The 14588-nt window shown below is 42.6% G+C and overlaps 1 protein-coding gene across 10 annotated transcripts in view; it reads left to right on the top strand.

Annotated features, from left to right (window-relative positions):
• Rbms3 (RNA binding motif, single stranded interacting protein) overlaps window positions 1-14588 on the top strand; it is a 1057168-nt gene that overhangs the window by 899347 nt on the left and 143233 nt on the right. For all 10 annotated transcript variants that reach the window (NM_001172121.1, NM_178660.4, NM_001172126.1 and 7 more), the window contains one exon: window positions 11145-11251. In NM_001172121.1, coding sequence (NP_001165592.1) covers window positions 11145-11251 — 107 coding nt within the window. The remainder of the gene's footprint in view (window positions 1-11144; window positions 11252-14588) is intronic.

Here is a 14588-nt window from a genome sequence, read left to right as displayed (position 1 = left end):
ATATGTGAACACGTGTATGTGCATTCACGTGTGCCCATGTGAAGGCTAGTGGTCCATTCTTGCCCCGTCTCCAGCCACTTCTATGCTTTTGTGTTTTAAGGACAAGCACGCACTTATTAAGGAGTTAAGACACAGCTTGCTGCAGCTAGGATGGTAATGGTACTCTCCACTTACTTTGGAGACAGCGGCTCTCGCTGACCCTGGAGCTCACGGATTTGGCTGGACTGCTCATCCACGGAGCTCCAGGATCTTTCCTGTCTTTGTCTTCCTATGACTGAGACTCAGGATTCAGCAGAGCGAGCACCTTTCACATGGGAGCTGGAGGTTTAAACTCAGCTCTCCGTGCTCACACAGCAAGCACTGTGCAGAGTGATCCCTCTCCCCTGTAGAGCAACAGTTTAACGTGATTGTATATGCTAATATGTAAAAGTCTCCACACGTAATTAAGCTAGCTGAACAAACAAAACCAACATGCTACATGATAAATGTGTTATTCAGAATTAAAAATGAGATAGGCATTTTCATGGGAGGGATTATAGAAATAAAAAGAAGTCCTTTACTTTTTATACTAAACGTTTGACAAGTTAAGATTGACTAACTTTTCTTCTGTTAATATTTTTATATAATTTAATATAAAAGAGCTACATGCCCTGTAAGTGTATAGCTATATTTTTCTTTGCAATTTTTCCTGACAAAATGCTGTCATATTTATTGTACTATATAGTAATTTGCAAGTGTGAAATATAATACACAAAGAACTCTGCTAGTGTCATGGTTAGGGACAAACCTATAGGGAGAGATGAGGGTGAAGTCTGAATGAGGTAATCTGTATCAATAAATAAGAGGCCTTTGTGTTTTCTGACTTTCTCTTAGAGACCTCATCTTCTGTGCACCTTCTAATCATGAGGGCTCCTGGTGTGTGCTCAAATCCATTACTGCTCCTCAGATGCTCAAAGTCCTTTCTGGTTTTGTTGTCTTCATCTAGGACCCAGGTTTCTGCTATTAGCATGATCTGATGAGCTAAAAGGAACTGTCAGCAAATTCGTGCGTGTGTGTGTGTGTGTGTGTGTGTGTGTGTGTGTGTGTGTGTGTGTGTGTGTGTGATTCCCTGGGAGCATCAACTCAGCAGTTAAGAGGGCTTGCTATTTTTCCAGAGGACCTGAGCTCCGTTCCAACACCCACATGGCTCACAACCACTGCAACCCAGCTCCAGGGAATCCGATTTCTCTCTGGCCTCCTTAAGCGTGTGCCCACACACACACGCACACACACACACACCACATACACACAAATACCAATACATCTTTTTTAAAAATTATTTTCTCTGTCTCATTTCTAAACACAGCTGTATTTCTCATTACTGTGAGACACTTTTTTCTTATAAGGCTTCTTCCCATATTAAAGACATATATAAGAAACTAAATACATGCAGTGGTCGGTTAATGAAGCATTATATACCAGGAATGTACATACAAATTAGACCTTTTTTGGAGATCTTCTACTTTGTTCATTTCTACTTTCTTGGTTTATATTTCTTTGCCATTTTTGGTCTGAAAGATGAAAGTAAACATACGTAAAAAAAACGTTTAATGAAACCCAAACAACTTGTTCATTCTGGCAACACAAACCGTTATTAAATGGATAAATCATTTGAAAAGACGTCGATGCTTGCTTGACATTCAGTTCTAGTTCTAACTGGTGGCCAGAAACATCAGTGTTGTATTAACAAACACTCAATCCTCCCTGACTCGTCTCCAAATTATGACATTCACTATATGAACTGCTAAAAGTGAATTTTCTTTTGCCTCTGATGATGAAGAATATAGAATAATGTATTTGGAGAGAGTGCTGGACAGATGGCTCAGGACAGGGGTGGGAGAGATGGCTCACCGTTTAAGAGCACCTACTGCACTTCCAGAGGGCTGGAATTTGGTTCCCAGCCCCCATGTTGGGCAGCACACAGCCACCTGTGATTCCACCTCTAAGTGCTCCAAAGCTCACCTCCATTGCCAGATGTCCTCACGCCCCCTTCAGACCTCTGGGCATCCACCCACACCTGATCGCATATGCTTGCCCCTCCCCCATATGTTTAAAACAAAATATATCTTCTAAAAAGAGTTTTTTCTAACTCTAAAATATAATTATTCTGTTTCCATGGAAATTGTGGTTTAAAGTTGGAGCTGTCTAGTTTCACATCTAGAAATATGTATACACATCTGCCAAAAGACAAAGTACATCAAGGATAGGAAGACGGCAGGAAGATAATAAGATGAGTGTTGTCTGCTAATGCCCAGTCAGACTATTTACTGGAGGCCCGCCTGTGTTTACTTGTAAGTGGGCTGTTAGAGGCCCTCTCTAGTGATTGACCAAACTGAAGATACTATTAAGTTTCAAAAATAAAAGCAAATAATGTGCACTTTAATTTTGTTAAGCTAAAAAGTCTTCGGTGTCCTCTTATTTAGTTTCCTTGAAACAGCAGATAATGTAACCATCATATCTGATTATATACTGATATATCATATTTAATATAAGGTTAGAAGACTAGAGATTCGCCAGTAAGCAAGCAAAGAGTAATTACTTTTTCATAATTACCAAGAAACTTTATTGCCATGCATTGGTGTAATTATATTTTGAATACTCCCCATTTGAGTGAGAGACTATAATGTCTTCTCCCATCTCACAGTCTGAGGTTTATAAAGGCCTCTTGCTTCCACAAAGGCCTATTCTTCATTTAGTCTCTATTTTAACTACTGTTAAAAGCAACTAAACAAAATTAATTGGCACCATAATCATGCAATAAGGAAACTGAAGCCAGCGCAATAGTCCCCTGCTACAGAAATCAGTGCTTAGTCAGAGGAGCTCACGGTCGCCACTGGTGATCGATCCCTCCCCCAGTATGTGGACCATCAGAACAAACAAATATCTGATTTTACTCTGGGCACAGATTGCTTGAGGAGAGGGTTAAATGTGTAAATCATGGCAAGAGGCTGCGGGTAAAGAGGAGACCATGGGGATATATTTGTATGATCAAATCAAGGCATTTTATTATGCAGCTGTCGTATGCCTCCTGAGTGTTAGAAAATCATGCAAGCCTTGCTGCTGTCTGTGGAATGGCTCTTTATAAAATGGGCAACTCCAGCTGGATATCCACAACTCAAGGATCATATTCCTGATATAAACCCATCTTCTAAAAATTAAGATTTATTCTTTATTGTTTTTATTTATACATGTGTGCTTGTGTCTCTGTGTGAGCCACGCGTGTGCAGGTTCCTGTGAATGGCAGAAGAGGGTATCATATTCTCTGTAACTGGAGTTACAGGCAGTTGTGAGCCATCCTACAGGGGTGCTGGGAACTGAACCCGTGACCTGTATCAGGAGGAAGAAATGATCCTAACTACTGAGCTCTCTCTCCAGCCCCATCTTTATAAAATAAAATATTTCAACTTTCATTTTGAGATTTAATTATTAAAAAATTATTTTGTAAATATTTGGCCAGGGCTGTTGATAGAGGAAAACCCATTATTTTAACTTGGCAATGTTAATGAACATAAATGCCATTTTCAGTGGCCTCAACCCAATATCTTACACACATTTGCAGTACAATCCTTCAAGAATGTCACTGTGCAAGAAACCTTAAAATTCAAAGGCATTCCGATGGAAAACTAAAGACCCTTGCTCTATGACTTCTAATTTTCACTCAGTGCTAAAATTGTTCATCCAAGGTTATTGTTTATTTCAATGAACAAAAGTACTCAAAGACCTCAAAAGAGTTTTAAAAGCCATAATATTATGGTCCCTAAATATTTAGCACTTGACAAATAGGGAATTTGCCAATTTTTGCTTTGGTGGCACGTCTGTAATTTGTTTGTTTGTTTGTTTGTTTTAGATTTGTAGTCAATCGTATGTGTACAGTTATTTTGCTTGCATGTGTGTCTGTGTACCGTGTGTATGCAGTGCCAGTAGAAGTCAAAGAGGGCAACAGATACAGAACTGAAGGTACAGGTGTCTGTGAGCTGTCCCCTGGGTGCTGGGGATCGAACCCAGATCCTCTAACTCTTCCAATCACTGAGCCCTCTCTCCAGCCCCATTCTTCTCTATATCTTTTTGCTGCCAGTGGATAAGAGATTCCAGGGTTAATTAATCATTTGAGGCTGTTTCTTTTACTGCAACCATGACATTTTAAGTCTAAATAGTTCAAGATTCTACAGGAATTCTTTTAAATATGTATATGTGGGCATGTAGGAATATATCTGTGTGTGTGTGCGCACAGACATACACACACACACACACACGTGTGTGGTTTTATATGCATATTGTGTGTACATTGTGTGTGTGTGTTTGGACATGTGGATGGAGGTTGTAAGTCAACCCTGAATGTTGTTCCTCATACCATCCATCTGGTTTTGGATACAAAGTCTCCCACTGGCCTGGGACTGAATGGTTTGGCTAGGTGGGCTAGCTAGCGACCTCTAGGGATCTGACTTTCTCTGTCTCCCAGTTCTAGGATTAAGGATATGCCTTTTTGCATAAGCTACAAGGGTTGGTCACAGATCCTGTTGTGTGTGTGGCAAGCACTTTACTGATGGAGCCATCTTCCTAGCCCTTTAGTGCATAGTTTTTTACCAGTCTCCTTGTGTAAGTAAATGTACAATGCATATAAAGATATGTAATATATTAAAAATTAAAATGAATCTTATAATTACAGATACATACATACTTGTTTTAAAGAGGACAAATGTAATCAGGAGTTATTACTTTGATCAGACTTCCTGAGACCTGACCATAAAATTATTACTATTTATGTCTTAATGTGGGACAGAGAGAAGGCCTTCCCCAGTACAGCCGAATGCTTGTGAACAGTTAGATTCTCTACCTAAGAGGAAGATGTATCTTTGACAGTTTTGCATTTGTAATAGAAACTTTTGCAACCAAAACAATGATAATATCAACAATAACTAGAAAATAAAACCAAACCAAACCACAGAGAGTTTCCAGTGCGACCTCTTGAGATTTGAAAGGTGGGACACCCTGCTTAGAGATACGCTGCCGTGCTCATGAGGAGATGGAAACGTTGAGACACCCTGCTTAGAGATACGCTGCCGTGCTCATGAGGAGATGGAAACGTTGAGACACCCTGCTTAGAGATACCCTGCTCATGGGGAGATGCAGCTTTCACAGGTGTGCAGTTCTGATAGAACCTTTGCAAGCCAGTAGCCAGAGAATGATAAAATGAATAATAGCCAGTAACAAGAGCAAATGAAGCTTCCAAGGAGCCCAGTGCTGCCCACCACCATAAGCCCACAGGCAGCAGCCACACAATCTGCTTCGTGAGAGGGCTATTACCAGGAGCCTTGTGGCATTAAAGGGAAGCAGGGTGGGGGCAGAGGACAGAAGGGCAACGGCAGTCTGTTTCTCCCGAAAGCATGAGATAACCAAGAGGACAATTGGATATTTGCTCCTGATACAAACTGCAGCAAATGAAGACAGGGATCTGACCACAGGGGGATGCCAGGGTGTGGGTTACGTCCAGCTGGTGTAGACACAGTGCACATCCATGTGAGAGGAGCTTCGGCCTTGCCCTCAGGAAGGAGATAAGGCAGGAGCCTCGAGTGAGGTCCTGTGTTACCAGACCTTGTGACTTAACTGTTACCTCGTTTTGAATGTCAGGTCTCCAGACTGGAGCAAGGCCCTTGGCCATTACTGGTTCCTTATTGTAAGGTGGCAGATAAGGGACATTTTTATTACCCGAGAGACTTGCCTTCATCAGTGAGTGCAGCAAGGGCCTGTGCGAAGGGAGAGGGCTTTATAAACCTTAGTCATGGCCAATACAAGTGAAGAACTTTCGTTATCAGGACCAGAAGGAGGTCCCTTCCTTATGCAATGCTTCTGAGCTAAAGAGAAAGCTGTGTGACTCAAAGGAAATTGCTGAGTCTCATGGTTGAAGGACCCATTCTTTTGCTTGACTATAGAGAAAATAGTATGTGTGTATGAGCATACACATATGTCAAACTTGGAAATGGCATGCCATGAACATGTATAGTAAACTCAAAGAATTCATTTGGGGGGATGTAAGGGTGGGTTTGTTTGTTTGTTTGTTTGTCTGTTTTTTAAAGTCGGTAGCCCAGCAAGTTGGTCCAGCTGGTAAAGGTGTTAGTTGCAAAGTCTAAAGACTCTGCTCAGTTGCTACGATTCGATTCACATGGTAGAAAGGGAGAACCCACTACTGAAAGCTGGGCTCCGACTTGTGATAACTTAAAAAATGATTCAGGGCTGGTGGCACTTGCCTGTAATCACAGTACCTGAGAGAAGCAGACAGGAGGATTACGTTGGGTTTCAAGCCATCCTGGACTACAGAGTGAATTCTAGCCTAGGCTAGGCTACAGTGAGAGACCCTATAAAAGCAAACAAACAAAATCCAGACAAACTACAACATATCAATAAAGCTATGTGTATCATATTTACACATGCAAATTTCATTGGTAGAAAAGTCTTTTGCCTAACAGGCAGGCTGGGGCGACACTTGTAAGCATGGGAAAACCAGCCAGTTGTTGGAGCAGGTAATGTAAGTTGCTTCTAGATTTCTGTACCTCAGTGAGGAGTTTGTCCTTCTGCCAATGAGGAGATGGCATGCATGCATGGCACCCCATGTGACTGGTAGACATAGCCAGACTCTCAGAAAGGCCAAGGGAGCAAGCACTGTGTGGAGATGGATGGTTTTACATGGCATACACAGCTTGCAAATCTCACAGGAGATGTTCTCAGTCATCAGGCATTGGCATTAGTGATTGCATTTAGTTTTTAGCATGCTCTTCTGGAGGGAGAATTGACATCAGTTATAATTAAAGGCAGAGGCCTAGGCAGATATTGCTCAGGCTTTCTGTTGTGGGATTATTTGTTTCATCAAAGTCACTACTCAGTCAGGTGTTCTATGGATCAGACAAGGAAAAAGGGCTGGGTCCCATGTTTTAATATGGAGTGCTATCTGTATTTGAGGTCTTACTTTTATCTCAAAGGATACCTTCAGACCTCCGAGGCTTGTCTGAAATTGTTCCTTATAATGAGTCCCACACATCTTCATTTATAAATTATCCATGGTGTGTTGGTTACTTTTCTGTTGTTTTAATAAAGCACATGACATATGGTTCTAGAGAGATAAATAGCCAGCATGGTCTAGAACTGTGACAGCATGAACAGAAACCATGGCAGCAAGTGGCACTCAGGACAGCAGGGGCAGGAAGCTGTGAGCTCACACCTTCGAACACCAGCAGGATGCGGGAAGGGCTCGCACACTGGGAACAGCACTGCTCCATGATGTACTTCCTCCAACAAGGCCACACCTCCTCACCCCATCCTCAAACAGCACCATGAAGGGATGAGCAAGTGTTCACACATCTGAGCCTATGGAGGACATTCTCAGTCAAACCGCAGAGCACAGTAAGGCATTAACAGCAAAGAAAATGTAAAAGTATGTGCTGTTACACTGTCATAAACTCAGTGAGAACGTGACCTCTGCCTCACACTGGAAAGATCGTGCCATGTCCACCTGCCCTTTTTGAAAGATGTGACCTGATACTGTCGTGTGAGATACTTCTCCTGTGGAGACAACACACACACACACACACACACACACACACACATTTATTCATCCTGAAAGGGAACCCACGACAGACAAAGCAACAGTGGCAACAACTTGATGAGCAATACAGGGATGTTTGTCGGTAGTATGAACTGGAGTGTGAGTGGGGGTTACTTCCAGAAGCACAAATGACTAAATGACTAAATAAATAAAGTAAAGTAAACTGAAAAAATTTAAAAGCAGCTGTATTGTGGAAAGGCCCAACAGGACACAGGAGACTGCTGTCACAAGGTGTACTGTCTGTAGAGCTGACAGGCTGCTCAGCTGTTGTTTATTTCTGTCTATACCACTCTGGTAGGGCAAGAATCTTCCACATCTCTTTTCTCGAAAATGTGAGAGCTGAGCCTCCTTCTTTCTGAGGGAAATGTTTCAGTTTGCAGCAAATGATCATACAACAGGCACTGCACTCACTTGTGTGAGGACCTGAAGTGAACAGAGAATGACTTCCTTTAGGAATTAATTCTAGGGCTTTTATTTAGCTACTTACATAAAAGGCCCTTCTCTTTGGCAAATCTTACCACCATTATCCTTTACCCAGCATTCCCCACTGCAGATGCTTACTGGTCCATCAGCTACTTAGTTCCTGCCATTGGTACTGGACCTTCCATGGGGTGTTCCGGTTAGCTGCACACAAGCACAGATAACCAACAGAAGGTCTGGTAGCACCTGCAGTGGTAAACGCCAGGCAAAGGATGACTCGGGCCCCAGGTAATGTGGGATGGAGTGGTTCTGAGATTTCATCAGGTTTTCAGAGCACCACAATATACAATATGGTTTGATTGCTTCTGAGATTTTTTTTCCATTAATAAATTAATTAATTAGAGACAAGACCTCATGCATGCCAGGCAGGTCTCAAACTCATTATGTAACCAAGAATGCTCTTAAATCTCTGATCTGCCTGGCACCAACCTGCAGGTTCTAGGACTACAAGCAGGTAGCACCATGCCCAATTTATGCAGTGGTAGAGAGTGAGCTCAAGGCTTGGTGGATACAACACACATGGACTCTGCCAGTTGAGCTGCATCCTTACACCATGTATTCAAGGCTCTTGAACCACACCTGATCCCTAATAACTATAACTGCAGACTGTGCCATTGGAAAGGAGCAGGACTACCCTAGGATGCCATGTGCATTGTGTAGGACAAGGACACTATCTTATTTTCCATTTCTCTTCACCAATGGTGAGCCATGTCCTGCTCTTTTCCTTCTGTTCTGGAAAAGAGCTATCTGCAGCTAATAAAGGGTATCAGTCAGAATATTATTAGGGAATCGGTCAGAATATTATTGTCCTTTTTAGTCAAGCCATTTTCAAATATGTATTTATAGACAGTCTATTTGTAGATGCTGGCTTGCTTATATTCTTTCCCCACTATTGATTTTTGAGACAATTAGAATTGTCTTCAAACTTGAGAAATGCCTAGGGATACAATTAATATTTAGCTGAGTTCGTATTCTTGGATGGCAGGGGTAGGAAGTGATTTATTTTGGTTAATTATGAACTTACAAAATAATATTTGGTTTATTCCAAAACACACACACACACACACACACACACACACACACACACACACACTAGTCAATTAATCTCCTCAGGCTTCTTAATGTGTTCACCAAATTTGCTGGTCAATGTGACTTTCTCTTCAGACATGTACGGACGTGGAGGCAGTCACCAATTAGCCACAAATGGTGCTCATTTGTCAGGCTTTGAGAAAGACTCTTTGCAGCACCAGTGTTGGAAGAGCCATTCTAATAGACTTTAATTTTGACCACATTCTTCAAGAAGTATTTGCTAAAAATGTGCAAGACCCCTACACACATGCTAATTTATCAGATAAAGGCAGAAAGAACCTCTGTTACTGGAAGCTAGGATTCACCCTACTACCCCATCTGCCAAATAGCTTGGAGGCTTAAGTTAGTGGAAGCAAACAGGCTTACTCAGGGTCAACACTAAGAACAAAGAGGATGTTTTACTGTCTCAAATTTCTACTTCCCAGGATTTAGTGCTCTTCTATGGGAGGGAGAGGGGTACAGGGAGACAGGGCAGAAGTCCCTTCTCCAGCAGGGTTTTGGTCTTCAAGGTACTATCTCCTTCTTCTTGCCCTCCTCCTCCTTCTCCTCCTCTTCTTCCTCTTCTTCTTTTCCTCTTCCTCCTCCTCCTCTTCCTCCTCTCCCTCCTCCTCTTATTAGATTTGAACCTGGCTCTTGGGATTCTGGGGGCGACTTACCTGTTTTCACTTCAGACAAACACAGTCTTTTCTCCACGTCAGATCTCTGAGCTGAGAAGGACTTGAGGAGGACTCTTAGGGGATGAGTCCTTACCAGTTTAGAGCTAGGAGGAGAGAAGAGACAAAGCCCACACCCCCCTTCCCAGAAGCTGCCCTGACATGCTTGGTGATAGTTTGTCAGATTTCTTTCTTGCTATCCTGACAGTTGGACTCCTTGGCTCCCTACTAGATTTTACTGGGAATCTGAAGGGAGAAGCTTTGGTGGAAGATCCACTTCTAGTATTTGAGCAGTTATAGAGGATTAGTGAGAAAGTGATGCTAACTCTGCTGCTATTTAGTAAAATCCCCACCTCCTTGGCAAGCAGTCCCCAGCAGCTCCTTTCTCTTCTACTACCTGGGGATGATTGTCACTCAAGAACAAGACCAGGATGCTAACGAAATCAAACCCCATACACTCTAACCCCTACATGGGACAGAGAGTTAAGAGGCTGTACTATGCTGAGGCCTTTTAACCCCTCCTAAGAGATGGTGTAAGAACGGTTTATGGCCCTACTCAGTACCTGGCTTCTTGGCACATAGACTATGCCAAATTAACTCAAGTGGCATAAGTCATCCCACCAGTTCCAGGAAACTTCCAAAAACCAGAATTACCCTCCTCGTTTAGGAAGAGTTCTCTCTCAAGGATCTCTCTTCCCTTCAGGTCTCCTGTCATGTTTCCTCTGGCTGCTCGCTTGCTCGCTCTCTCTAGCTCTTAAGCCCCGGTCTGCTGCCTCTGGTCTGAGAGTTCTCACACCTCAACAACTCAAACCCTAATCCCTGGTTGCAAAGCCCTCTCTCCAAATAAAGCAAATTTCTGAGGTGTAGCTTTATGTTCAATGCCTTTTCAAACCTGCTGCTCTGGCCTCTAAAAAGATTCAAAATTGATTTCTGTAGTTTTCATGGTGATAGTACAGCAGCCTTGAGAGGGCAATAGCCACTGCGGGTGCTGGGGATGGACGTATGTCTCACTGCATGGGGAGACTCCTGTCTTGGAGACAGGTGCTCGTTCTACTACAACCAGTTTTCTAGGAGCGTATGTAACAATCTCTCAAGGTCCACCCGTGCTTTCCGGAGGCCCAGCAGTGATAAGAACACCAATCAGTGAAGCTCAGAGGAAAGAGGGTGAGAACCCAGAAGTTACTTCCGAAAGCATCCATAACCAAGACGCACTGTGAAGCCACCTGGAATGACTAGGTGTTCTCTTGGCCATTTGCTAATACACTTTTACTATCTTACCTTTCCAGCCCCCAGTGAGCCTTTGCTGTGCAAGTTTGCTGACGGAGGACAGAAGAAGAGACAGGGTCAGAGCAAGCACACCCAGAACGGGAGGCCATGGCCCAGAGAAGGAGAGGTGAGTCCTGAGAACGGCTCAGGAACTGGATGACGGTCCTCCCTACGAAGGTGGCAAAGCAGTTGTTTGGAGCCACGCAAAGAATCAAGTCCCCAGTCAGGGAGATGATTCAGTGGTTAAGAGTATTTGCTGTGGAAGCGTGGGACCTGAGTTTGGATCCCCAGAACGTATGAAAAATGGTGGTCATAGCCATATAAGTCTGTAATTCCCACAGTCAGGTTTGGGGGCATTTGGAGCTAGGATTGCTGGCTGACCACCTGACTCTAGGGTCATGAGAGACCCTGTTCAAGGGGTAGAGCAGGACACATAATGTCCTCCTCAAATACACGTGAAGAACATGCACAGTCGTGGGTATACAGGATACTGATATGACTCCAACCCCCATACACACTTAGATCTCACGGGAAACCAAATGTCCAGAGTCAGACAGGTTTTAATGCCTTCATGTGTAGAGAAGAGAATGGCATTCTGTTGAGAAGAACAACGAACTTGAAAATCGGCATCAAGGGAGCTGGAGATGTAGCTCGTGTGGTCAGGTGGTAGAACATGGCTCTTCTGTGCTAGAAACTTGGCTTTGATCCCTAGCATCCCATAACACAAACCAGAAACCAACCCCAGTAGTTTGAATTCAAAGGCAGGGGGATCAGATGTTCAAGGTCATCTTTGGGTATATTGTTAGTTTGCTTGAAATTAGAGCCAGTCTCAAAAAAAAAAAAAAGGCTTCCAAGTGTCTACAGAAATATGAAAGGAATTCATAATAAGACAAATACAAATGGCTGGTTGACATTTCTCCTTTAAAATAAATTTTATCAGGAGGGCTTTCTGACTAGTTACCCTCATGTCTGTCATGGCTGGAGTACAGGGAGGGAGCTGAAGGAGTCGGAGAGCTATCAGGCAGCAAAGGGAATGTATAGCTGGTGGGAAGTCCCACTCTAGGGTATGTAAGGTGGCTCTCCCTGACTGACAAGGAGGGGAGGAAGGCAGGCACTCAGGGAAGAGGGTAAGCTTCTCTTTCATCTGCAGGAAGTGGGGTGGGGGAGGCCAGCGTGCTTTCCCCTGTGGAGATGTGTGTGCCTTCACCTGCACAGCAGGGTTTGTCAGCTGCAGGGCATGGGAAGGAGGAGCAAGTGGTCGGTTCCTGGGAGAGAGGGGATCTGTGATCTCCTCACCACAAGTAATTGATCAGTAATTACATAGTGGTTATGACATGCAGGGACAGTTATTTAAGGAAACACTTTCAGTGTTTGTTGTTGTTGTTGTTTTGTTTTGTTTTGTTTTCTTTCTTTCTTTTTTGTTTTGTTTTTGTTTTGTTTTTTGTTTGTGAGAATCAGTGTTTGCATTCTGAAAAGGGCAAGAATTTAGGTTGCTTTTACCCTGTCATGGTGGTTGCTCTCTTAGTTTCTTTTCCTATTTCTGTGTAAAAAAGACAGACAGACAGACAGATAGACAGACAGAGATTGAGATATATCCTGGCAACTTAATGGAGAGTTTATTTGGGTTCAGAGTCCATCATGGTGGGGAAGTCATGGTAACCAGCCAGTCACATGACATCCACTGTTAGGAGGAAGAGACTTCTAGATGCATGCTAGTGCTCAGGTCCATTTTTTTTAACAGTTCAGGATCTGCTGCCTAGGGAATGATATTGCCCACAGTGGGCTTGTCTGTCCACCTCAATTAATATAATCAAGATAATCCCCACAAACAGGCCCAGAGGATCTGTTTGTAGCTTGGGTCAAATTGATAACACTAACCATCATATTGGTATATAGAGACATGCATGAACATCCATGCCCATGCCCATGTGTTCATGAGTGTGTTGGTGTGATATTTAAAAAAGATGCCAGTTTAATATATATATACATATACATATATATAGTATATATACATATACATATACTTTTAGCTAGAAAGGAGGAAGAAAAGCTGGTACAAAGTCATAAGAAAGGCAAAAGACAAAACCAAAAAGCATTTCCCATTAGCCATATACTTTTCCTCATAATACAAACTGACAGTGAGTTGTGTCTCTATACCTTATGGGCTTGGGAATTAATGCTCTTGGTTATTTATTTTTGTAAAATAACAAGGAAAAGGTACCTAGGCTTTTGTAGTTTTTTTTTCAGTTTTGAGGAAATGTGATACAGCTGTTTGAATTATTAAATAAGTGACATTCTGTGCCAAAGCCATAATTTCAACAGGGGAGTTTTAGTATTTCTGTCCCAAGCACCTGTTTTGTCCATTTGTCATTTAAGAAGCATCATAATTATGTGCCATCATATTCTCTGAACACCAGGAGAGCTGTTTTAAGAAAGAAAGGAAGCTGGGAGATTGTCAGGAAATGCTTTAGCCATTTTCTATTTTCTGAGTCTGTTTTGAGTGTTTCTGTAAGTGTCTGAAAACCCCTCTAGAATTGCAAAGCTGTAGTCAAGCACTGTATAATGTATATCATTATAGTAAGAAGTATATAACATAAAACCAGAATAATCATTGAGTATCGGAAGCCAATGGAAAAAAATGCAAGAGTGTTCATATTTTCTGTGAGAAAGTAAGCTGAGATTGTATGTGTTTTAATGAGGGCATGGGGGTGACCTGTGTCTTGGGGATTGAGTTTAATGCATCAGCAGAGAGTCTTACAGCCACAGCATCATTGCATTTGTCCCATACAAAGCATTCATAGGCTAAGAAGACTCATTTGACCTTAAAATTTGATTAGTCAAAATGCTTGTTAATTACAGATATCTTTGCACCACATACTACAACCCCAGTTCTGTGAGTTCAGGAAGAAACGTGGCTCTAATGACAAAATTTGTCTCACGGGGAAGAATCTGTAATATTTTCCTCAGGTCACGAAGAGGAAGTGATAGGAAGATCACATATTTTGATATCCATGTAAAAACCACAAAACCCAAGGAAACAAACCAGCTCTTGGCGCAGAGGGAAATAGAGATTGTTAATTTGGGGACAACTATAAGTGACTGTGGCCAGGGAACACACATACTGATGACCTCACATGTCATGTCTCAGTGTAACAACCACAGAGCTTCAATAGCAGAACAATTAGAGGTATAAATCAAGGTACTTAAAAAATATATTGTAGAACATGAGCTTGGTGAACGGCAGCAATGCAGGAAGCTTTGCTATGGGTCCCAGGTGCTCTCAGGTGGCATCCTTAGGCTCTGCTGTGGGGGAATCTAGAGGCTCTGCTTATATAGCCCCAAAAAGTTTTACCTCATGGGTGGGGGTAAATAAAGTCCAAGGGAACCTGACCTTCAACCTGCCACATCCGTTCTCTTCCTAATCATGTGTGGGTTCTCCCCTACCACCACTGGCAACTTCAGTT

The sequence above is a fragment of the Mus musculus genome, chromosome 9 (genome assembly GCF_000001635.26).
Source record: "Mus musculus strain C57BL/6J chromosome 9, GRCm38.p6 C57BL/6J".
Taxonomy (NCBI): Eukaryota; Metazoa; Chordata; class Mammalia; order Rodentia; family Muridae; genus Mus; species Mus musculus.
The sequence above is the reverse complement of the archived record's forward strand: the minus strand, read 5'-3'. Positions and strand labels throughout refer to the sequence as shown.